General features: G+C 42.1%; 1 protein-coding gene across 5 annotated transcripts in view; it reads left to right on the top strand.

The window, feature by feature from the left end:
• tln2a (talin 2a) overlaps nucleotides 1-18,154 on the top strand; it is a 94,091-nt gene extending 75,937 nt beyond the window's left edge. For 4 of the 5 annotated variants that reach the window (XM_030414361.1, XM_030414365.1, XM_030414363.1 and 1 more), the window contains 21 exons: nucleotides 132-313; nucleotides 1,331-1,463; nucleotides 2,298-2,399; nucleotides 2,615-2,785; nucleotides 2,871-3,017; nucleotides 5,071-5,172; nucleotides 5,362-5,481; nucleotides 5,674-5,820; nucleotides 8,092-8,258; nucleotides 9,193-9,376; nucleotides 9,514-9,639; nucleotides 10,524-10,640; nucleotides 10,852-11,037; nucleotides 11,126-11,233; nucleotides 11,639-11,744; nucleotides 11,983-11,988; nucleotides 12,394-12,518; nucleotides 13,773-13,961; nucleotides 14,062-14,244; nucleotides 14,419-14,544; nucleotides 15,226-18,154. In XM_030414361.1, the coding sequence (XP_030270221.1) occupies nucleotides 132-313; nucleotides 1,331-1,463; nucleotides 2,298-2,399; nucleotides 2,615-2,785; nucleotides 2,871-3,017; nucleotides 5,071-5,172; nucleotides 5,362-5,481; nucleotides 5,674-5,820; nucleotides 8,092-8,258; nucleotides 9,193-9,376; nucleotides 9,514-9,639; nucleotides 10,524-10,640; nucleotides 10,852-11,037; nucleotides 11,126-11,233; nucleotides 11,639-11,744; nucleotides 11,983-11,988; nucleotides 12,394-12,518; nucleotides 13,773-13,961; nucleotides 14,062-14,244; nucleotides 14,419-14,544; nucleotides 15,226-15,354 (2,856 nt within the window). In that variant the 3' untranslated portion in view covers nucleotides 15,355-18,154. The remainder of the gene's footprint in view (nucleotides 1-131; nucleotides 314-1,330; nucleotides 1,464-2,297; nucleotides 2,400-2,614; nucleotides 2,786-2,870; nucleotides 3,018-5,070; nucleotides 5,173-5,361; nucleotides 5,482-5,673; nucleotides 5,821-8,091; nucleotides 8,259-9,192; nucleotides 9,377-9,513; nucleotides 9,640-10,523; nucleotides 10,641-10,851; nucleotides 11,038-11,125; nucleotides 11,234-11,638; nucleotides 11,745-11,982; nucleotides 11,989-12,393; nucleotides 12,519-13,772; nucleotides 13,962-14,061; nucleotides 14,245-14,418; nucleotides 14,545-15,225) is intronic. The other variant, XM_030414366.1, reaches the window with a different exon arrangement.
• The last annotated feature ends 4,612 nt before the right edge of the window (nucleotides 18,155-22,766 follow it).

Genomic DNA, 22,766 nt, shown 5'->3' on the forward strand with positions numbered 1-22,766 from the left:
TTCATACCCAGCAATTATGTTTATATTATATCAGTAGTTTAAAAGCAAATATGCTTTGAAAAAACCAAAACAGGATATTGTAAGAAATGCATTTCTACATTCCCGCTCGAGTTCAATTTGTTTTTCTGTAGGGCTCTGCGGCACAGGAGCCCATCCTCCACTCAGCGCGCTCCATGCTCGACAGCTCCACCCACCTGCTCAAGACTGCACGCTCATTGGTCATCAACCCCAAAGACCCGCCCACCTGGTCTGTCCTGGCTGGTCACTCCCGCACTGTGTCCGACTCCATCAAGAGCCTCATCACAGCCATCCGGTCAGTCAACATAATCTGTCGCACACTCCCGAAAGTGACAAAATGCAGTATATATGAAGGTCAAAATTAAAAGGTATAGTTTGCTGTTTTTGGGGACACTTTCTTACTTTGATTTATCTGAATGCATCGCTCTATAAAATGCCTGTGAGAAAGTTGCAGCGTCCTTGAGAAGGGATGTCAAACGCTGCGCGGCGGCATATCAAATGCTTGTTCTTTTTCCTCCACAGCTTAAAGTTTTAATCTCCTCTTTCACTCCTTTCGGACCTGACCTTGATCAAAACAAAACTGATGCCCATGAGGAACTAATTCCCGGTGTCAACTGCGCTGAATTTTAATGTTCCCACTCGGCACAGAACATCTGCATGTTGGCATTTACACGCAGCCATCTTAGCATCTCGTTCAATTCTGATGCCCTTATCACGTCATCCTTTTACAGACTGCAGATTGAGTGGTGGGAGTTTGGCAGTCAGTGACACACCGTGATGCCAAAAAACACAAAAATAAAGTGAAGTCCATCTTGCACAAGCTAATTACTTTGTTAGTCTCATTAAACGCAGAGATTAAGTTTAACTTCAGTTTCATTTTCGACGTGGCTCCATGCATGGAAACGGATGCTTAACCAAACTAATTCTGCTCATGCGGCCGGTGCCCCCGACCACTCCGAGGCTTCAGAGCTCATTTAGCTGCCCAGCTTGATCTCCCCGTGCACTGACGAGACCCTACAGGCTCCATTTCCGCAGATGTGACCTGAGCGGCAATGAGATGAGAGAGCCGGTAGAAAACTACATTAAAGAGACATCCTGGAATCTGTCTTGTGTTTTAATAAGTGTTCCTTATGTTAACATCTGCGCTTCTTTTTTGCTCTTCCTGTCTTGAAATATGTCTCATTTTATCCTGTCTTAATGACCTCCTCTGTCCCTTTTCTCTCCTATACATCATCCTTCCACTTTGCTCTCATTTCCAACCGTTTTTTATTGCTCTCTGTCTCTTCTTTTCCTGTCCCCATTTCATTCTCAGGGACAAAGCCCCAGGCCAGCGGGAGTGCGACTCGTCAATTGATAACATCAACAAATGTATCCGGGATATTGAGCAGGCCTCTCTGGCAGCAGTCAGCCAGAACCTAGCCAGCAGGGACGACATCTCGCTGGAGGTAAGCAGCCGTCAGAAAATGACTCGACGTTTTGCACTGACAGCCACCTGTACCTGTCTCTGTCTGCGTCTGTTTGTCCTTTGTTTGTTCATTGACTTTTCCTCTGTGAGTTTTACAGTCAGTTTGTTGTTTTCTTTTTCTAGTCCTTGTGTTACTTTGTGTGTGTCTCTGATAAGATGTGAATCTGTTATTGGAGATTTTAATTAGGTCTCTGTCCATTCTAGGGCACAAACAGCACATTTTAATGTGATTTAAAAATGTAAAATAACCATTTCAAATGATTGAAAAGGTTATTTCTTTCTCTTAATTTCAAAAGGGACATTTTCACAAACCTTTGAGACCTGATTTTGTCAAAATAATTCATTGAGGGGATTTATTTCCTCCTTGATGTAATATTTGTGTTTCCAAATATCTCACTGTACAAACTTATGCATGAACAAAGCAAACATTTATTTTTTTTTTTTCATTTTTCTCATTTACAGTTTTCTGGATGTATATAATGTCACTTTCTTCATTGCTGTCTCTTGAAAATGAAAAGAAATAGACTATGGATCAATCTAAATGAATGACAGATTTCTAAATGAGAAATAGAAACTTTCTGCAATAAGAAACAGTGTTTTGCTGATCCTCGCAGCAACCCTGCAGTTTCACAGAGCAGTTTTTGGCGCTCGCGCCACTTCTGTTGAATTATGAAGTGTTTAAGATCACAAGTTGCAGAAGGGGCCTAGAATAGCTCGGGGCAAAGAGTTCTCAGCCTGGTGCTTTTTTGAATGCACCTCTGTCTCTCATAAAAAAAGCCAAGACAAAAACTTAATTTCTTCTTCCCCTCTTTAGGCACTACAAGAGCAGCTGACGTCCACCGTGCAGGAAATTGGCCACTTAATTGACCCTGTTTCTACTGCTGCCAGAGGCGAAGCTTCCCAACTAGGACACAAGGTATATAGGGCGGGGAGTTAATTACTTTTCTTAAATACTGCAACTGTGGAGCAAAAAAGTAATACTTTTTAAACGGGCAGCAGCGTGACACGCATCCACTTGTTAGAAGGGTTCTTTCAACTGTTGTTCTCCGTTTGATAATGTGGCTCTCTCTGTGATTGATGAATTGAGGAATTCGTGCAGAACTCATTTAAACCCTTCACTGTTTCTCTCAGGTGACCCAGCTGGCTGGCTACTTTGAACCGCTGATCGTGGCTTCTGTGGGCGTGGCGTCCAAGCTGAATGACCACCAGCAGCAGATGACTTTCCTGGACCAAACGAAAACCATGGCTGAGTCCGCGCTGCAGATGCTGTATGCTGCCAAGGAGGGTGGAGGAAACCCAAAGGTGCAACAACCTTCTCATATGTTGCTTCGCCAGCCATCTAAAGAATCTCTGGACAGTCTTGTTTAATTGTGCGTCTGTCACTCAGGCTTCCCATACCCACGATGCCATAGCAGAGGCAGCCCAGCTCATGAAGGAGGCGGTCGATGACATCATGGTGACGCTGAATGAGGCTGCAAGTGAAGTGGGAATGGTTGGGGGAATGGTGGAGTCCATTGCAGACGCCATGGCGAAGGTGAGTGCTGCCAAGCAAATCACTGGTGTTTAAAATACACAAGAACAGGGCTTTTCGATTCCAAGTTTGTGATTGGTCAAATCAACTCGCACAATAGAGGCTTCATCTCCTCCATTTACTTTCTCCAAGAAGTCACCCAGGGGTAATTCATTGAGCTGAAAAGCCCAGACATCATTCTTTTTCCTCAGCCATGTCTCGAGGTGCCTCTCGGGATCCCGAGTAGTTCGCAGTCAAGAAGAGGTTCCTTTTCAGGATATTCTGAGAATGCCTCGGGACGCTGCGGAAAGATTTCCAGAAGGAGAGATGTCAAGGAGAAATGTCTATCGGATGCCAAAGCCGGATCAAATGTTTTCTGTAGCATCTGTTCTGTACTTCAACCTACCATCGATTGACAGCTTTGGCTCGTCTTTGCTTGGTCTTTGGTCATCAAAAATCGTACCTGCCCTCTGTCAGTACCTCTCACCATTGACAACCCTTCTATATATCAAGCTCTATTTGCCTCTCACCAAAAACACGACTTTCTTTGCTTCCTTGTTTCTTCAATGTTCACCCTGTTTGCCCCCACAGAGATGCTTGCCTTGAAGGTAAAAGGCATCAGGTTTTCACTTTTTGCTGCACCAATTGCTAAAAGGAAGTGAGGGCAAGAAACTACACTCCAACTTCCCTTTTCAGCGTAATCTTAATAAGTTGGCAAAATTATATAGCGAAAAAAGTTAATTTGTTGGTGAGGGCCTCTCTGAAAAGAGCCAAAATACTGTTAGGAAAACAAGTGGAATAAATTGATTAGAAGTTGATAAAGAGTGCAGGGGAACTAGCAGGACAGCAAATGTTCTTAATATACTTTTTCCAGGTTGTTCCAGGCTTTGAACAATCAACCATCCTTTTCTTTTTTACAAGATTTCCTCGTTTTTACCTCTAATTTCCTGTTCCTTTGTGAAAACATCTCGATTACAACCTCTCCAAAGCACCACAAAAAGCCACTGATGAGCATATTAATAGAAATCCCAAGCCGCCGAAAGCAACGGAAAAAAATGCCCTGTCAAGTCAGCCCCTCTCAGCCAGGGGTGGGCCTTCAGACCTCAGTCTTTCCAATTAACAGTCAGACTATTGGCAAACACATAAGGTGCAAAAGCAAGAAGAAGCCTTTGATCTCAAGTACAGACAGAGCGGCATCAACTAATTACATCCCTCCTCACCTTCCTGAGTGAGACTTTATCGCAGGGGGGGGGGAAAGTGCCTCATTTGTGGGTCACCGGGAGAACAGCATCAACTTTCTGTGGCACATCATGAATAATTAGTGAAAGTGGTTCAATTCGGGGCCACATGATGAGCAAGTGCGTGTGTGTGTTTTGTCCTGAGTGCGTGTGTGCCGGTAGTTGATTAAAAGGAGATAATCCTCTCAGATAATCCATCGACATAATGGTCACTCTCTGCTGTGCTTTCAACGGAGGTGATTTAAAGGATTTTCTGACAAACTTTTAGTCACTTGGTCAACACCACGGATTCCAAGGCGTTACATCACTTGGCGAAAAAAAAACGCACTCGTGATTTTTGTAGATGTATTCCAGCGCCAGGACGCTTTTCCCACATCGCTCTCGTCTCTGCGGCGTTACAACGACTCTCAGATGTGTTGTGTGATTTACAAGAAATGCTAGAAACAGAGTATAAGCGCTGCGAGCTGGCGATGGAGTGTTTTTGTAGCGCTTGCTATTTTGAAGCTTTAATTACAGAGTGGATTCGGTGGATAATTTATAATGAGTGTTTATCAGTCATTCTGAGTGTTTGTTTGTTTGAATATGAAATTGCATTAACGTTATTTCGCAGATGAACTGCTGCCTGTGCACCTGGCAGAATAATTATAATTGAAGGGTAGATTAGATTTAATATGTCGCCGCAACTAAAGAGACAAGTGATTGATTGTCTTCGTGTTTGAAGATGTTTGTACCTTTTGTAAGCGAAGGACAAACCAATCGCGCCTTAAATGAAAGTGCCGTTTTAACTCTGTGTGTGTGCGTGTGTGCGCTTGTGTGTGTGTGTGTTTGTCGTTCCTCAGCTGGATGAAGGTACGCCGCCTGAACCTGACGGCTCATTTGTGGATTACCAGACCAGCATGGTGAAACACTCTAAGGCCATTGCTGTCACTGCTCAGGAAATGGTAAGCCATCAAAATAATAGTTAACATTGTCAGACTATTTTGGAAACGTTTACCATGACTTGTGAACAACTTTTTGATATGAAATGTTTTTCAAAAGTGTCACATAAATCAAACTCAAACCAGCCTGTGTGTGATGAAATAGGTCTGTTTGGACTGATGGTGTGTATGTGTGTGTGTTTTATCCCCAAGATGACCAAGTCAGTGACATGTCCAGACGAGCTGGGAGGTCTGGCCTCTCAGGTGACGGTGGACTACAGCCAGCTGGCCGTTCAGGGACGACTGGCTGCACACACAGCTGAGCCAGAAGAGGTGAGGGTGACCAAAGCCGAGACTATCTTACCCATCACACAACTCTGCAGCACATTTATCTTTTGAAGCAGCATGCATGTAGACAATTACCACCCAGGGTATACGTTTCTTTTAAATATTTTAAATATTTACCATACGTGATTTCATTTGCATCTAATTAGAAGTACGTTCGTGTTGTGCTCTGTTATCCAGATCGGTTTCCAGATCAAGTCTCGAGTGCAGGAGCTCGGACACGGCTGCATCTTCCTCGTCCAGAAGGCTGGAGCTCTGCAGGTCACACCCTCCGACGGCTTCACCAAACGAGAGCTGATCGAATGTGCCCGGGCCGTGACGGAGAAGGTATAAACCAAAGACATAACAAAATGTGCTAACGTCCTATCTGATTTGTTTGGCTTTTATTTAGCCACATTGTCCTTTTTCTGCTGTCCATCATCTGCATATCAGCGCCAGTATTGATACATTTCATAGCAGATCACTCAAAGGTTTTCCTGCTGGTCTCCAGTATTATCCACAACAAATTAACTCCATACTGTGTCGTACCACACTGAAATAGTAGAGCTTTATTTTCGGGCTGTGTGGTTTACACCAAGTGATCCTGTTGCCATGGTATCAACAACATAAGAGGGTTAGTGCCTCAGTTCATTTCATCATATGCCTCCTGAATTAAAGCTTTTTGGATGAAACTATACGCTCAAGGCGTGCTTGTGCTTCAAAGGCTGACTGTTTAATTCATAGTCCTTGGAAAAATACATTACTCTGCAGACTGTTTCAATAATTCATGGTTAAGTATTGGACGGATCATACCCAAGCAGTCTAGCAACATTGTGCAGATGGTTGCCTGTGAATACGAACAGATTTCTCTGGAGGTATTAGTTGTGGTTTCATTAGGGAAATCTACAGCAATTTGCAACATTGATATCTTTAGTTGGGATTTGCCTGTACACCTTTATTAGTGTCGGCATCTGTCTAACCACTTAATGATCTGTATCTGTACTTCAAATGGGTGGAGCTTAAACGGACTAATGCCGCTTTTGATTTTAAGTCGGAAGTCGATATTTTTGCGTGCCAGTGTGCATGCTCGGGTAAAGATGGACACCTTCAGCAAATGGATGAGTGTGTGTTGAGTCTGTGAACTTAACAAGCGCCTACAGCAGCTAATTTAGCAGATTCAAGTGGGCTTCTATCAAGTATAAATCAACTGAGTGAAATGAAAATAGTCACTACGAGTTGTACTTGTTTTGCAAGTAAGAAGTGATGGATAGATTAAAAGGTAGTTGATCCGTTCCATACTGATATCATGTCATCTGTGTTTATGTCTGTGAAGTTTCCAACTTGGATTCTGAGTGCAGTGAAATGCAGCATAACAGACGGTTGTTAATTTGAGCCTGGAATTGATATGGCTTGATCGGAAGTTGCTATATTTGTTATTTAATCAAAATCTTTTTACAGAACAGCCTCAGAATTGTATTTTTTTTTCAACTTAATAAAGTTGAATGATTAAAATTCAGTTTAGTTTAGTACTCTGCGTACTCTGCCTGTGCAACATGTCCTGTTTGTTCTGCTTTGATCGCCTCAACCTTAAAGGGTAATTCCAACGCTTTAATACATAAATGTTATTTCATGGGTCTTGGGCAGTACTACTGCTCCAGAGGAAGCTGCATGGTATCTGATAAATTACCTTCGGTGTTGTAACTGTTGTCAAATTGGATTTATGGATAATGTAGGTGCCAGGTTTTGAAACACAGGCCACTGTTTGGCTCATTGTGCGCAGTTTAAAAACAACTGATCAACACTGAGACAGCGGGATCAGAGATATCGCTTTTCAATTCTACGCATTCCTCATCCTTTTCAAAACCTGGCACCTGCTTTACCCACAATGCATCTTAGCCACTGAGTGACATCACTTGAGGCGGTTTGTCAGATTACATGCAGCTTCCTCTGGAGCCACGAAAGGCTTTATACTGCATTTTCCACTTAAGCGGTCTTAGTCCCTGAGACCTGTAAACACACTTTAATGTTATAGAATTGATGGAGTCTCCCTTTAACTTTCCACACCAATCATTCATTTAATATAAGAATTCAAGTGTCAGGAGTCTTGAAACATCATTTAATCAGCTTCTACTGCCAGTCCCGCATCTGTAAGGAATACAAATGGAGTCGAAACCTGTTTGACATGAACTCATTTGGATGAGTGAGTGATGTTGTGCGTTTCCCTGCGCCAACCTAGTATTTTTGCCATCACAGCATAATTTTAAATCCTCCTGCAAATGGTGTTTGGTCCTCTCGGTGGAATTAATAATTTATAATACACCAAGGAGACTCATATCACAAACAATGCCGTTTACAGCAGTGTATTGCTCTTTGCTGCTCTTAATTAACCAGTAAATGTGTGTTTAATTCCTCTCCAAGTGACCAAAACACGGTGACAGCATTTTACTGCAAGAAACTAATGGCTGAAACAAATGCAATGCAATCCAGCTGCCTTTTCTAACAGTTAACATGTGAAAAATGTTCTTTCTGCCTAAAGTCAAGACACCGGCACATCCTCACCTGTGTAATTATAGGTTTTGATGTCTGTGTGTGTGTGTGTGTGTGTGTGTGTGTCCTCAGGTGTCCTTGGTCCTTTCAGCCCTCCAGGCAGGAAACAAAGGCACTCAGGCCTGCATCACAGCGGCCAGCGCGGTGTCTGGCATCATCGCCGATCTGGACACCACCATCATGTTCGCCTCCGCCGGCACGCTCAACGCAGAGAATGACGAGTCGTTCGCCGACCACAGGTTAGAGCTGGAAACGGGCCAGATTGGGTCTGTGTACATATACTCAGTGTGTGAGACATCGCTAAGTCTACAAGTATGAGACGTGACTGGAGTCTGAAATCCGCCCTCCGGTTATCTTTCATCTGAGACTGACAGAATGACATATTAGCTGGTGAACAGGGGGGCAGGACACCTCTTAAGTTAGAAACTACAAATTACCCTCAGGGTTTGAAAGAATGAGGAAGTGTCACATCTCTTCCTGATCTTGCTCTTAGAGTAAAGAATCCACTCAGTGGCAGGAGTCCCATGGTGCTTAACACAAAGGAAAAACCCAGCGAAAGATTTAGATGTGAGAAATGATTCTGGTTATATTCTTTGAAATCCCTCATTGTTGTGCAAATGTCTAGTAAAAGCATTCATGATGTATCCGAGCGTCTGACTCGGCTGGTCTAATTATTTTTGAACGATTGGAAGTTCAAAGAGATGAATATCTAATAATTCAAGACGAGACTTGGCATATTACATGCTGCTCTGACCATAAATGATTAACCTAGATCCTTACAGATAATTGTGAGTGAAATTGTACATCACTGAAGAATCGCGAAAGAGAATACAATGAAAAGAGGCTGTGCCCGATGTAGGCAGGATGAAAGGGAATAGAGCGACATTTTAGGTCAGATTATGTCAAACATCTTCCGTTAAAATCAAGAAGAGACTTTGCAGAAGCCTTTCTCTTGGCAATTTGATAAAAAAATACTGACTAGTATCATGACCTTACCTATCCTTGTGTTTGAACCCGCTTTGATCTATAAATGCGTTTGATATGAAAAGAGAGATGTGGTGTGCATTGAACGATGATTGAATTCACACATTTACATTTTGTTTCTGCTGGGATAAGTCCAACACCTTTGCCTTCGTCTCTTCCTTCTCTTACGTCTTCTCGTCTTCCTCTCAGGGAAAACATTTTGAAGACAGCCAAAGCTCTGGTCGAGGACACAAAGATGCTGGTGTCGGGAGCAGCCTCTGGTCAGGACAAGTTGTCTCAAGCGGCCCAGTCTTCTGCCAAAACCATTACCCAGCTCACAGATGTGGTCAAACTGGGGGCTGCCAGCATCGGCGCCGATGACCCAGAGACGCAGGTCAGCCAGTCTTGTTTTTCTCCCCTTATAAGTTCTGTTATTAACACACCGCGCCTGATATCTGAAGTATTGAAGAATGAGCTCTCCCAGGCCGAGTTGTGATAAATTGGTGCCTCTCTCTGTGTCCTTTTCTCTAGGTGGTTCTGATAAATGCTGTCAAAGATGTGGCCAAGGCGCTGGCTGAGCTCATTAGTGCCACCAAGTGCGCCGCTGGCAAGGCAGCAGATGATCCATCTATGTACCAGCTGAAGAGCGCTGCCAAGGTGAGGGGATCAGGGGCTCTGCATATCCTGCAAACCATCTCATCTCATTAAAAGTCCTCCAATTGGCTTGAATATGGTTAAACATGGTGTTTGTGCAAATCTTAAAAGTCAGAAAAAGATGCGTCCTTGTATTCTGTTGTTGCATTAATCAAATCAGATGTACTAATGTGTTTATTTCCTTTTTTCCCGATGATAAAAATACACCTAATTTTCCCTTTCAACTGATGAAAAAAGGCTCTATTATAACATCTTAACGCTACGTGGAAAAATCGTTTAACTATTCCATGTACACTATGTACGCATCGCAGACATCCTCCTCTTCCTCAGGCAGGGCCATTAATCAGCTGCAGCACCCTCCTGTCACCATGAAACCCGCTCACATGAGTAAAACCCAACACTCTGTCTCAGTAATGTAAATAGCTAGGAAGTGGATGTTCTGGATAACAGGAAACTGGGATATATTCATATCCACGATAAATCAGCTGAATCTTCCACACTTACGCTTCACTGCTGACTGTTCATTATCACCTCGAGCCGTGAATTCTTTTTCGCCGTCTCCGGCAGCTCAGTGTGTCATGGAGTCTTTCCGAGGATAACAGCATGCCTCACATGTAGTTTTAGTAACGAGGGTGAAAAGAAATCTTGTAAACCATCTGTAAGATTTCAGCCTCAAGTCTTTCAGGGCTGTGGGCTTTGCTTGCGTGGGTGCCACGCGCCCCCTGTCTGTGGGTTTGTGCAGTACACCCTCAAAGTCCTGTGCAATGTTCAAACCACCGATGGAGACACAAAGGGCTTATCATTTGGTTGCATTGGTCCACACGCAACATCCTTTAGGTGCTGCATCTTCATTTGATTTGTTTGCTGTTGTTTTGTTTCTCTCTCAGGTCATGGTGACCAACGTGACATCGCTGCTGAAGACGGTCAAGGCTGTGGAGGACGAGGCCACTCGGGGCACCAGAGCGCTGGAGGCCACAATCGAGTGCATCAAACAGGAACTAGCGGTGAGGACGGATGGATTTTGGACGGAGGATTAAATTATCTGATGACGCTGAATGATGTCTTGGATGATTCAAGAATAATACTTTGGCTGATTGTGAACACAGCAGCAGCAAACACTGATTAGTTTTCATGTATAGGGGATCTATTTTTAATTTTTTTTTTATCAGTCTCCCGATCACACCAAATGACACGAACCCTCCCTGTCCTCCCCAGGTGTTTCAATCCAGGGACGCTCCCAACAAGACGACCACACCTGAGGAGTTCATCCGCATGACTAAGGGCATCACCATGGCAACTGCTAAGGCAGTGGCTGCAGGCAACTCTGCGCGGCAGGAAGACATCATCCACACAGCCAACCTCAGCCGCAAGGCTATTTCAGACATGCTCAGCACATGCAAGGTTATTTTTTTTAACCTTACATGCTGAATACATTTATTTTAAATATACATGCATGCAATAGTTTAACGTTGTTGTTTCTGTCTCTCAGCAAGCAGCCTACCACCCAGAGGTCAGCGAGGAGGTGAAGAACAGAGCGCTGATGTTTGGATCAGAGTGTACAACTGGATACATCGATCTGCTGGAACAAGTTTTATTTGTAGGTTCAACATCGTGTCAGTTAATGTTAATGTCAAGAATCTTTCATGTATGAATTATGCTCTCATATGCTACTATGTATGAAAGTTTTCAGATAGTTATTTTGTATCTGGTGGATCCAGCAGTCTGATGCCCACACTTTAAGTTTAGAATTCATTTTATGTGCATTATATTAAACTGGTGAAACATTTTGAATGTCAAGTTCAACCTTAGCAAATGTTTGCGGGAGTCAGCTGTGGGTTTATCAGAGTTTTAGAGGGTTACTGAAAATACAGTGTTATCGAGGTCAGGTGGCTCCATACCTCCATTTTGGGCACAGCTCAGAAGCAGAGGAACGCTGCGTCTTTTTTAAAGCGTAGCAGAGTTTGTTTAATGTGTGTATGCGCGTACTTGTGTGTATGTGTAGGTGCTGCAGAGGCCCAGCGGAGAGCAGAAGCAGCAGCTGGCAGCTTGCTCCAAACGAGTGGCAGGGGCCGTCACAGAGCTCATCCAGACTGCCGAGGCCATGAAAGGTAATGACTCACAACCCACCCTTTACAGTGTTATATGTGATGAACTCAAATCTACGCCAGGAAGTGATAACTTGTATTTATCCACTAATGAAGCTTCCAGCAAAAATCTGTCATTGTATCTGCAGTTGGAGGCTTCCACATCTATAACAGATGACATATTTAATTTCTAAAATAACAACAGAAAGAGTCCTTTAAACAGATTTGTGGTAATATTCCTGTCCTCCTTCTCTTGCTACAGATGGAGGTAAGTTAGCTCTGTTTTCTGTACCGTGATTTACGTCACCAGTTTGGAGCTGTTCAACACGTTCTCTCCACGGCGCTAACATTGATTCATTTAATCTCATTCAAAGTCCAGCTGCTCGCAGACTTCTTTGCGCAGAGTCGGCGCTTCATTTCATTTTATGTGCCATCTCATTCCGAATAAATCACTCCATCTCCATTGCAGCGAATGCACTTTGTGGCCTCCATCAGCTATGCATGGGATGCAGTGTTTTTTTTTTTTATTTTCTGTATGATCACAGTGTTGTTGTTTTTGTGGGGCATGATCTTTTGAAACACCGCTTGGGATTATTTGACGAAATTCTGTTTCAGTTTTAATTTTTAATCTTAATAGTGTGTATATATGTGTGTGTGCCTGTGTGTGCCTCAGGTTCAGAGTGGGTAGACCCCGAGGATCCGACCGTGATCGCAGAAACAGAGCTGCTCGGAGCAGCGGCATCCATCGAAGCAGCAGCTAAGAAGCTGGAGCAGCTTAAACCCAGAGCCAAGCCCAAGGTGGGTGACTTGCATGGCAGTGAATTCACTACAGCGATGCTCCTAAATGAGCCGCATTATTTCACAGAAAGTTATGACTCGTAAAACGTTTTCATTAGAGTGGTTTATATGTATCTATAGATTGTAAGATGTAACTCAGATCCTCCAATAAAAGTAGTAATTTTACATGTCATATCCCTTTAACACAAAGACTATACAGTATATGCAGCAGTTTATATTAGACACTTTTTCCTTTTTAGCAGTGCCTAAAGCCAGATGATTTTTTTACCTTTTTCAAATTTCTGTGCCTTTCTGTAAACACCTTTTTATATGTTGTTTTGTGTGATTTATACGTAAAGTTCAGTTTTAATGTCGGGTGTTATTTCGCAGTAACACAAAGACACGTTTTGTTTTCTGACATTCCCAGAAAAAAAACGTGCTCTGCGTCTCCTGCCGTCTCCCCCGTTTACACACTCCCATTGCATTTTCTTTACCTTGATTTAAGATCACCTGACTGACCCGCCTCTTAACTTGAACTTCCCATAACAGTCACAATCATGTTCCTCCCAATTTCTTGCATATCCATGCCCGTGAAAGTTTTAGTTTTTGAGTTTTACCTCTGACGATGACACTGTCCTCATTGTTAAGTTGAAAACTCACTGAAACCTCCATCCCTCCTATTTTTTTTATCATCTCATCTTCTTACATATAACACATTTGCCATGTGTCCCCCTCCACCCATCATTCATCAATCTGTGGGTAGCTCTAGCTAAAGCCTGTCCCAGTATATGTCCTCTTGCTCCCAGTTAACCTCCCCTCCCTCCCTCCCTGCCTGCCCCCACCACCGGAGGCCTTCTCTGCAGGGCTCTGTCTGATATGTTTGATATATTAGGTTGTTATTCAGTCCCAACTATATATCAAACATATTCCTACAGTGTCCCGCTCTGTCTACAGACTTGTAGTGTGAATGTGTTTGTGGCTGAAAGTATGTGTATGAATGTGTATTTTCATTTTTCAACAGGCAGACTTGAGTATGATTGGATGTGTGCTCCTTATCAGCTAAAGCACGGCTTAAATCTGGCTGTGTGAAGCATTTGGAAGTCAGCTTTTGTCTCTCGTAGTCACCAAGTGTGCCAATATAAATGGGAAAACGATGAGTCGGATGTAACTTTTTTCCATCCCGAACTTTAAACCCTTGTGTTGCTAAAGGTGACAAACTTGAGCCTTGCATAGGACGTCATCCTGTCTGACTGACTGGTCTCCTTCCCCCTTCAGCAAGCAGATGAGACACTGAACTTCGAGGAGCAGATCCTGGAAGCAGCCAAGTCCATCGCTGCGGCCACCAGCGCTTTGGTCAAATCCGCCTCGGCTGCCCAGAGAGAGCTGGTGGCTCAGGGCAAAGTGGGCCTCATCCCTGCCAATGCTGTGGATGATGGACAGTGGTCCCAGGGGCTCATCTCTGCTGTAAGTTCGGAATGAAAAGCCATGTTTGTGCTGGTTTAACAGCCTGACGCAACCCAAAAAAAAAAAAATGACTCACATTTTCTTTGCTTTTCTCTTCCAGGCACGTATGGTGGCAGCGGCGACCAGCAACTTGTGTGAGGCCGCCAACGCCTCAGTGCAAGGACATGCAAGTGAGGAGAAGCTCATCTCTTCAGCCAAACAGGTGGCTGCGTCCACTGCCCAGCTGCTGGTGGCCTGCAAGGTGAAGGCTGACCAGGACTCTGAGGCTATGAGGAGACTACAGGTACAGTCCAGAACACACACACACTCCCCACACAAGATACTGCATGACATGTAGCTGGGTAGGGTTCTTCTTTACAACAGTATTTAAAGGGTTTCAGATGTAATGTAATGATAATGTACTTTTTATTGTTTGTGCTTTTATGAGCTGCTCTCAACTGATCACTTCCTCTAACAGATTGCTGGTAATGCAGTAAAGAAGGCCTCAGACAACTTGGTGCGGGCAGCTCAAAAGGCAGCGTTTGACAAAGCAGATGACCACAACGTGGTGGTCAAGACGAAGTTTGTGGGTGGTATAGCACAGGTAGGAACGTCAAGCAGCATCTATGATGATGTACTAAACCTGTTTAGCCTGTTGCCTAAAGTCATTCAGCCTTTCAAACTCATTTAGGTAAATTTCCTATGCTGACACCGGTGTATGCACATATTTTTTTTCCACCTAATTGCAGAGAACATCAAGTCTCTTGAGTAATGTAATTACCATATTAATATGCCTACTCCTATTGTAATGGCCCGCTAAAGTAGACATACATATATTGTTTTTTGTTATGATGATGGTGAAAACGGAATTAAATTCTGATGCACAAACACACTCAGGCTGGTAAATGTGCATAAAAGGAACACATCAACCATAGAGGGAGCATTAACAGACTGCAATCACATTGTTCATTTGTTCATATTCATTATTTGCCATTTTTGGAATTATCTTTATTTAGATTCATGCTTTCCACAATAGGGTCTTACAACCTCTAAACAACATGCATATATAATATCATTATGTATAACAAAGTTTGTACTATGCAAACATTTCTACATTCACACACCCAAGACAGAAAACACAAGATAAGAGACATGTATTCATATTACATTTAATCAGTTTACCTACCACCTTACCTCATCTGTTTACTCTCAAAATACAGAAAACCCAAGCAAAAATAATGGGTGTTTTAAATTAATTTGTTTATTTTTTTTTTTATCTTGCTAGATCATTGCAGCCCAGGAGGAGATGCTGAGAAAGGAGAGGGAGCTGGAAGAAGCCAGGAAGAAACTGGCTCAGATCAGACAGCAGCAGTACAAGTTCCTGCCCAGCGAGCTACGAGAGGACAGCAACTAATCGTTCAAACAGGCCGTCGCCGCTGCTGCTGCTGCTGCTGCGAGCACGCTTTGAAGCAGTGTGAAGAGCACATCTGTGTTTGTGTGTGTGAGAATTTGTTTCCTTTTTTAACGGCACACTTGAACAGGTGGGCGGCCTGCGGCGAACTTCAGATCCGTTGCGACTGATTTAACAAAACCGGTAATGCCGAGTCTGCAGTGAACACAATGACTGAGTCCACATGGAAAGATCAACGACTCACCCACTCGCAAGTTATAAATACTACTGTGTGGAACTGACTACTTTCTGAAAACAACATAAAGATTGTGGTGATTCCGACGAAGAACTGCTTTTTTTTTTTTTTGTCCTCATGTATAGCAGAACTACTCCGACCGATGTAATCTGAACCAGAATGTGACATGCTCGGGACAAACCGCACAGCTCGTATGCTCTCATGTTTGCCCATAAGCTACAGTTTTTGTTGTTGTTGTTTGTTTGTTTCACAAATCGCAGCTCTAGTTCACACACTTTTAAGACGAAGAATTGATTGTATTGCCGTTCATGTGATACAGCCGCGTCGCAAAAAGATTTCAACTCGGTACTCTGATGTTTGTGCGAATGTCGGCTCCGATCTGGCACCTTAATATCTGTTTTAAATCATGTGGCGTGTCTTTAAGTCGGTGGTCATTAACCCTAATATGAAGGAAGATAGGTGTTACTTGGACCACGATGTACATCTCAGTAACGGACAATTGATTTTGGAGGAATGTTCCTTTAAAGCAAACGGTTAATGCAAGTGTCTTTGCTTTCTTTCTCGTCATTTAAACAAAAAAAATGCTGATGTTTCTGGGCTCTCCACGTTTGTCGAGGCCCGTGATATAGGTGTCATCGCTAAGACTTAAACTAGAATGTTTTGCTTTTTGTCACCCGTGAATGCTTTTCTACACCGGCCGACAAATAACCGTAGAAGGAATATTTATTGCACGCGAGTATTTTTTAGCAAAGAGGGCCCAGAGGTAGTCTTTACCACCACTAGTCGAGCCAGTGCCGGCTTGCTATCACACATCTCCTTTTATTCATTCTCATTTCAGGTATTAGGACCTTTACCTACAGTATGATCACAATTTGAACATGATGCAATAACATGGATGGTGCTTAAGGGGGCAGCATTGGTTTCCCTTCCCCCATGCAAACAAGTAATAAGATGAGACTGTGTTAGGTTTTGTAGTTTTTGTGGGAATCAGGCAATTTGATTGGCCGCACACATCATGCAAATTAAGACTACCTGTAAATACCTCACATTTTTTTACGACTCCCCGCTGATTTACTTTGGTCCTTCCACTCTTGACTACAGCGTGACTACAGTTGTTTTGTTTTTCCCAGCAATACTGTGTCACTGCCAGGGATTCGATTTCACCTCCAATTCTGTAAATCCGGGAAAACTGCGAAATCTGAAAACAACTTAGCAATAAGCTAATTCTAACCGATAAATCACACAAGGGTGGATGTTTTTGAAATAAGTGCAGTTAAAGTGAAGCGACTTCAACGCTAATGTCCATTTTGTATTTTTATTTTTTGCTCATCCGTCTATGAATTTAAAGGTGCTCTGTGCGACTTTACTGACTACTCGCTGCAACAGAGGGAACCTTTTGTTTACTGAGTTTGATTGTAGTGTGTTTGGGTCCCTTGTCTTACTATACGGGGCTGTGTTTCGATATTAAAACTACAGTATAATGTAAGATTAGGTCCTGCTGTGAAAAAAAAAAAAAAAAATGCATGGCTTTGTGCTTCAGGTGCATCTCTTTGTTTAAACAGCGACAGAGCGAACGTTTTTAAGGATGCGCTGAGTGATTCTGACCTCCACGCATGGACAGTAGAGCAAACAGCTGAAGACAGACCATCACTTTTTAGTTTTTTTTTTAACAGGTTGGGGTGTGAATTCAGAGGTGTTTTTTTCTGGCATTGTGTTTTGTGTGTGAGCGTCGGAGGGCGTGTGGGATGGTCCGCTGCTCATCAGTCAAGTCTGTAGTGTTATTATTAGTGCCTTAGTCCGTAGCCCATACAGTGTCTGGTCTGCTTGAGTGACAGCTTCACCTCATCGTTCGATGGAAGGTAATGGACGAGACAAAATCTTTCGCGAATGTAGGTTCACGTCAGTGGGTTGTTTTTTTTTTTTCTAACATTTGGTGACCCACTCGTTAAATGTTCCTCTTAAGTGCTGAACCAACTGCATCCCCCTCTTTTTCTCTTTAACTCTCTCTGCCACATGGAAAGCCTTCTGGGGATGACAGAGGAACCTGTCTGCCACTCAGAAAAAAATGTGTTGCTGTTTAAAATGTACCATCAGTATATAAATATATATAAGTATGTATATTATATATATGAACACATTTTTTTGTACCGCATTCCATGGGCATGTGCCACAGTGCTTCTAAACTACGACAGACAGGAAGTTTGGGTCTGTCAACTACTTTATTGTATGTTACGAAGCCACTGATATTTTATGGATGGACTCTTCTTTTCTTTTTGTTTTTTTTTTTGTTCTTGTGCTTTTAAGCCTCTACGAAAGGTAAATGTGATAAGAACATTTCGATATATCTGTCACCATTAAGATGTCGTGACGCATTTCAATGACGTGGAGTGAATTGAAGTGTTGGGTATGTTTTGTTCCCCCCCCCCCCCCCTCCCAGAAATAACAGAATTAAAATTATGAAGTTACGACAATAAAGACAAGTGATAACATACGATATAAAAAGATATTTATCCGGCCTCAATAAAACTATTTTTTGTATTCACTGAAAATAAAAGCATTTCAATGTAACAGTGTGTGCCACGTTTCTTTTTTGCGGGGCGAAGACGGATACAAATTTAGTTGAATATGCCTCTTTTTTTTCCATTAGCCAAAGTTCCTTTACAATATTGACAATATTAGGACAAAAAACACAAATTATCGGATTAAATGTTTACAGTATGTTCACTTCACTAGGTATAATATATCAGAGGATCATGTTTATAAAAATATGGTCATCCAGGGTTACGATATCGAAGTTCATGGCCTTTAGTCTTTGGGACCTTTAGTCCAAGGTAGGTGGAGGAAGTTGAAGCCAGTTTATTATAATAATTTTATGGGCTATTAAAGGTGCACTATGTAGATTTGGGGAAAACATTTTTTATCAGAAGGGAAAGATCTTCATTGACAGATTTTTTTTTTTTAAATGCCCAAACAAAGTAAATAAAAACTAAATTTTCTTGATTGAATGAACTGAATAAACTAACTGACCTTAAAGGACGACACAGTTTGTTTTACTTTGTTTATCAAGTTTATCAAAAGCTTGTTTAATCAGTTATGGAAAAAATATACATTTCTGAGTTTGTAATATTACCTCATTCATATTTTAAATATCAAAACAGGACTCTTCTACTTCCCGACATATTATTATTTTTTCACCGGAAAAGTTGCTTTTATATATAAACGCCACATAATATCAATACAGGGTAGCTGTTATAATAATAATAATGATAATAATAATAATATATTTAATTGACTGGTATTAAATCGTCCTCTGTAGTTCAGGTATTAGAAATCAATTGCCCCCCGGGGACAAATACAGTGTTTGGAATTGAATTGAACTGAATCAGTATTGGGAAGGAAAAAAATTAGAAATGGTCTGTCTGGACGATTTCAATTTCCTTCACCTTCTCCCACATTTCATTCTTAGAAAATAGAATAAAAAAGACAAGCACACTTGAAGTTATGTGGAACACACGCCTTGAAGCACATTCCTCACAAGCTCAAATATCCGTAACCCCATTCAGGCCGTAGCTGCCACAGAGAACACCGAGGTCATGTCCTCAGGTTTTCTGTGTGAACTTGGGGGCAGTTTCCAAAAATCAAAACTTTCCCTCTTTTTTGTAATTTATAGGCAGATTCGCATACGTGTGGGCTCAATATATGCTTGAACATGACGACTTTTAGGAAAATATCAAATGAAGACTTGAGCTGGGTATCAGTATGAGTGCAGATACACTACCTTCCTTTGGGAAAAACAAACATATTTTTGCATTTCCAACCTTTTTTTTTTTTCCAAAGAAACGTTATCGATGCATCAGTGCTAATAAAGGGCTTTGCCTAAGTAAAATACCATCTTATGTGAAAAAATCGAAAGAAAAACATATCTGAGCAAAAAATTCTGGACCTAAATAGAACCAAACACTCAAACACCAACTTTCACTGACAGATTCCGGTCCTCCATCTGTGCCACAGACACATATTGGTTGTGCTCAGGGTCAATGTCCTGACCTATGAGCACTCAGCACCACAGCGCAATTTAATTCCTGACAGCATGTAGACCTTTATGTTGGAAAATAAAAACATATACAGACGATAAAAATGAAACACTTGGCTGAAAAAGTAAAATACGAAACATCCAACTCTCCGTATGTATCTGCTCTCATAAGCTGTCAACTGATTCCTGTCTGAGCAGTGCTGTCAGGATGCAGAACTCCACTACAAGTTCTCCAGTTCCACGGAATAACAGAGAGGTGAGTTCTGGCAAGAGGACAAGTGCCTCTTTAAGTGTCTGTGTCACTTCAGTGTCAAGACGAGATGGTATTTCTGAGTCAGCACTTAACCTGAAGCTATACTGAGTCCACGCTATGAACTGAGGCCCGCGCTAAATTCGTCTGGCACTAAAATTTGAGGCGGCAATGTCAGTTACAGTGTCGCAGCTGCTCCCGGCACTGCTTTTAAACCTGGAATCCCTTTTTACGCTATATTCACTTAAAGTCACGCCTACGGCTTCAAGTTTTTATGCTTCACTAAGTGACAGAAACCTAAATCTGACTGACTCTTTCACATTCCCCCCCCCCGTACATATTGGATGTGACTTGTGACAAGAGGCCTTGTTGCACCGTCTCGTCTGCGGAGGGAGACATCAAGAATCCTTGCTAAAAGGACGAGGGCATTGAATTTAATGTGGACAAGCAGCTGATAGAAGACAGCTCATCCATTATTTTTATGCCCTAAATCTAATTATAATAAAAGTCAGAAAGCGGGTACGGTTACTGATGACTGCAGCATGCTACATAGCAAGGTTGGAGGCGCCATCCACTCAAGACACTTGTGTTCAATGTGAGAATGTGGGCGCCATTTTCTTCCCAGCCCCTGTGACCTGCTGTCAATACCCAATGTTTCAACATTTTCTTTTCAAGAATAAGATCACTGGTGTCGCGGAGCTGGTGTCGCGGAGCTGGTGTTGCTCCGCGGATGGAAAATAACACATATGCTCCAACAAGCAGTCATCGCACTGATATTTTCGCATGACCTCACAAATGAGCTCACGTATGTCTGAGCCGTCATGATGAGCTTGATGAGGCTGAATCACGGCGGGAGATAACGTCTGACTCAGGAGGAGCGGACGGAACACCGACATTACTCCTCTTCCATACTTTCAATTACTGAGGAGGAGGTGAGAAGTTCCAGTCTAGACACTGACAATGAAATCATCGCCGTGCTCTACACTTTTGTCTGGGAGCTGCTCGCTCAGCTGCCTCGACACATCAACGATGAACCAGTCAAACAGCTCCAGGCTTCTAATTGTGGTTTGACTAATCAGTGCTTTTTTTTGTATTTGGCCTGCTTATTCCTCTAATTACCTGAATTACAGCAGTCGCTATGCTGAGCTGTGACGCACCGACCGAAACAAAGCGTCTGTGTTTAGATTTATGAGTTCTTCACAACAATAAATCAGTTGTGCATACATGGCCATCAACAGACAATGGTCCCCTAATGAAAATCAACTTTTATAGGCCTTTAAACTTCACATGGGGCTCTTCAAAAGGTCACAACATCAATATTACAGGGATAAATGCTTCCCTGGTTAATAGGAATTGTGGGAATATTGAGGGCTGGGTCAGTTCTCACACCCGCCATAATTAATTTGACTCACGGTGAGAATTCTTGTCAGGTGACCAGACTAAGTGAAAGTCCGATGTTTTGTCTAGAATCATATCACCAGTGATGGAATGTAACTAAGCGCATTTACTCAAGTACTGTACTTGTTGAGGTATTTGCAATCAGGTATAGCAATCGCATTAAGAAAAAACAGTAATTCCAGTAATTAAGATAATGCTGAATATCAGATCAGATCATCAACTTGGCCGGCTGCTCGTAACTCATACTTTTACTTGTACTTTTCATACTTAAGTACATGAATTGCTCCCAAATTACTTTTTTATACTTCAGTATTTTCAATAATAGATACTTTTCTTTTAATCTTATACAAGTACTATTTGTGCAGGTGAGTTTTTCTTTTACCAAAGATATATTTTAACACCATATCTTTACTTTTACTTTAGGATATACAATACTGTACACCATTGATCTTCTAGTGATTGAGAAATTAGACCTGATTTAGCAATTTAACTCAAGTCTGGCAACAGTTGAAAAGAGGAACTGTAACTTTAAACAGACTTTAGGTTGTGGCTTGTTCCATATATTAATGTGAACAAAAGAATGTGACAAAAGGCACCAAACAATATTGAAAATTACTTATTGTCTTTGCTGTGGGCATAAATACTCTGAGCATGTTGTCCAGGAACAGTATAGTGACTTGGGAAGAGAATATAAAAACTCAAAAAGCACTCAACAGTAAGTGTGTCTGCACTCAGAGAACTCCAGGCCCAAGTATGTAAGAATGATATTCAGACCCCTGAATCCAAACCCCCATACTTAATCTGACTAAATCATTAATTTTTGGACGGGTACAATGTGGTGATGTTCATCTCTCTATCTATACGGGGTGCTAGGGTGACACGGATTGCGCCATGAGCCTCTGTGATCTCTGTATACGACAGGCATGCCTGGCTGAGTGCTCAACAGCCCACAAAACACATGGTGGGATGACAACACAGTGACAGCTGACCGCCTTAAAAAAGCTCCGCAGGAAGGATATCAGACCGGACCACCACAGGGATACAATATAGGAGTATAACGCAGAGGGACAAGTGATTCAAAGCTATAGATTTAGATTATTATTTCTATCAGGTTGTTTAAAAGTAATTGTAATAATCAAGTGTTTCTTCTCAATTATGTATTTTTTGTGGAACACATTTTAATCAGAAGAGAAAAATCTTCACTGACGTTTTTTTATGCCTGAACAAAGTAAATAAACTAACAAACTCTTGTTAACTAATAAACTCTAAATAAACAAACTGACCTTAAAGGACGACACAGTTTCACACTGTTTTACTTTGTTTATATGTGGCGGACCCTGCCACCTGTCTAGTGTCAAACAGTGTTCTGTGGGCCTTATTACCCTCTGAGAACAGGTTGTTTATCCAGTTATGGGAAGAATGAATATTTCTGTGTTTGTATTATTACCTCATTCATATTGTAAATATTAGAATTCTGACTTTGGATATCTTCTTCAAAA

The sequence above is a fragment of the Sparus aurata genome, chromosome 4, assembly GCF_900880675.1.
Source record: "Sparus aurata chromosome 4, fSpaAur1.1, whole genome shotgun sequence".
In the NCBI taxonomy this organism is placed as follows: domain Eukaryota; kingdom Metazoa; phylum Chordata; class Actinopteri; order Spariformes; family Sparidae; genus Sparus; species Sparus aurata.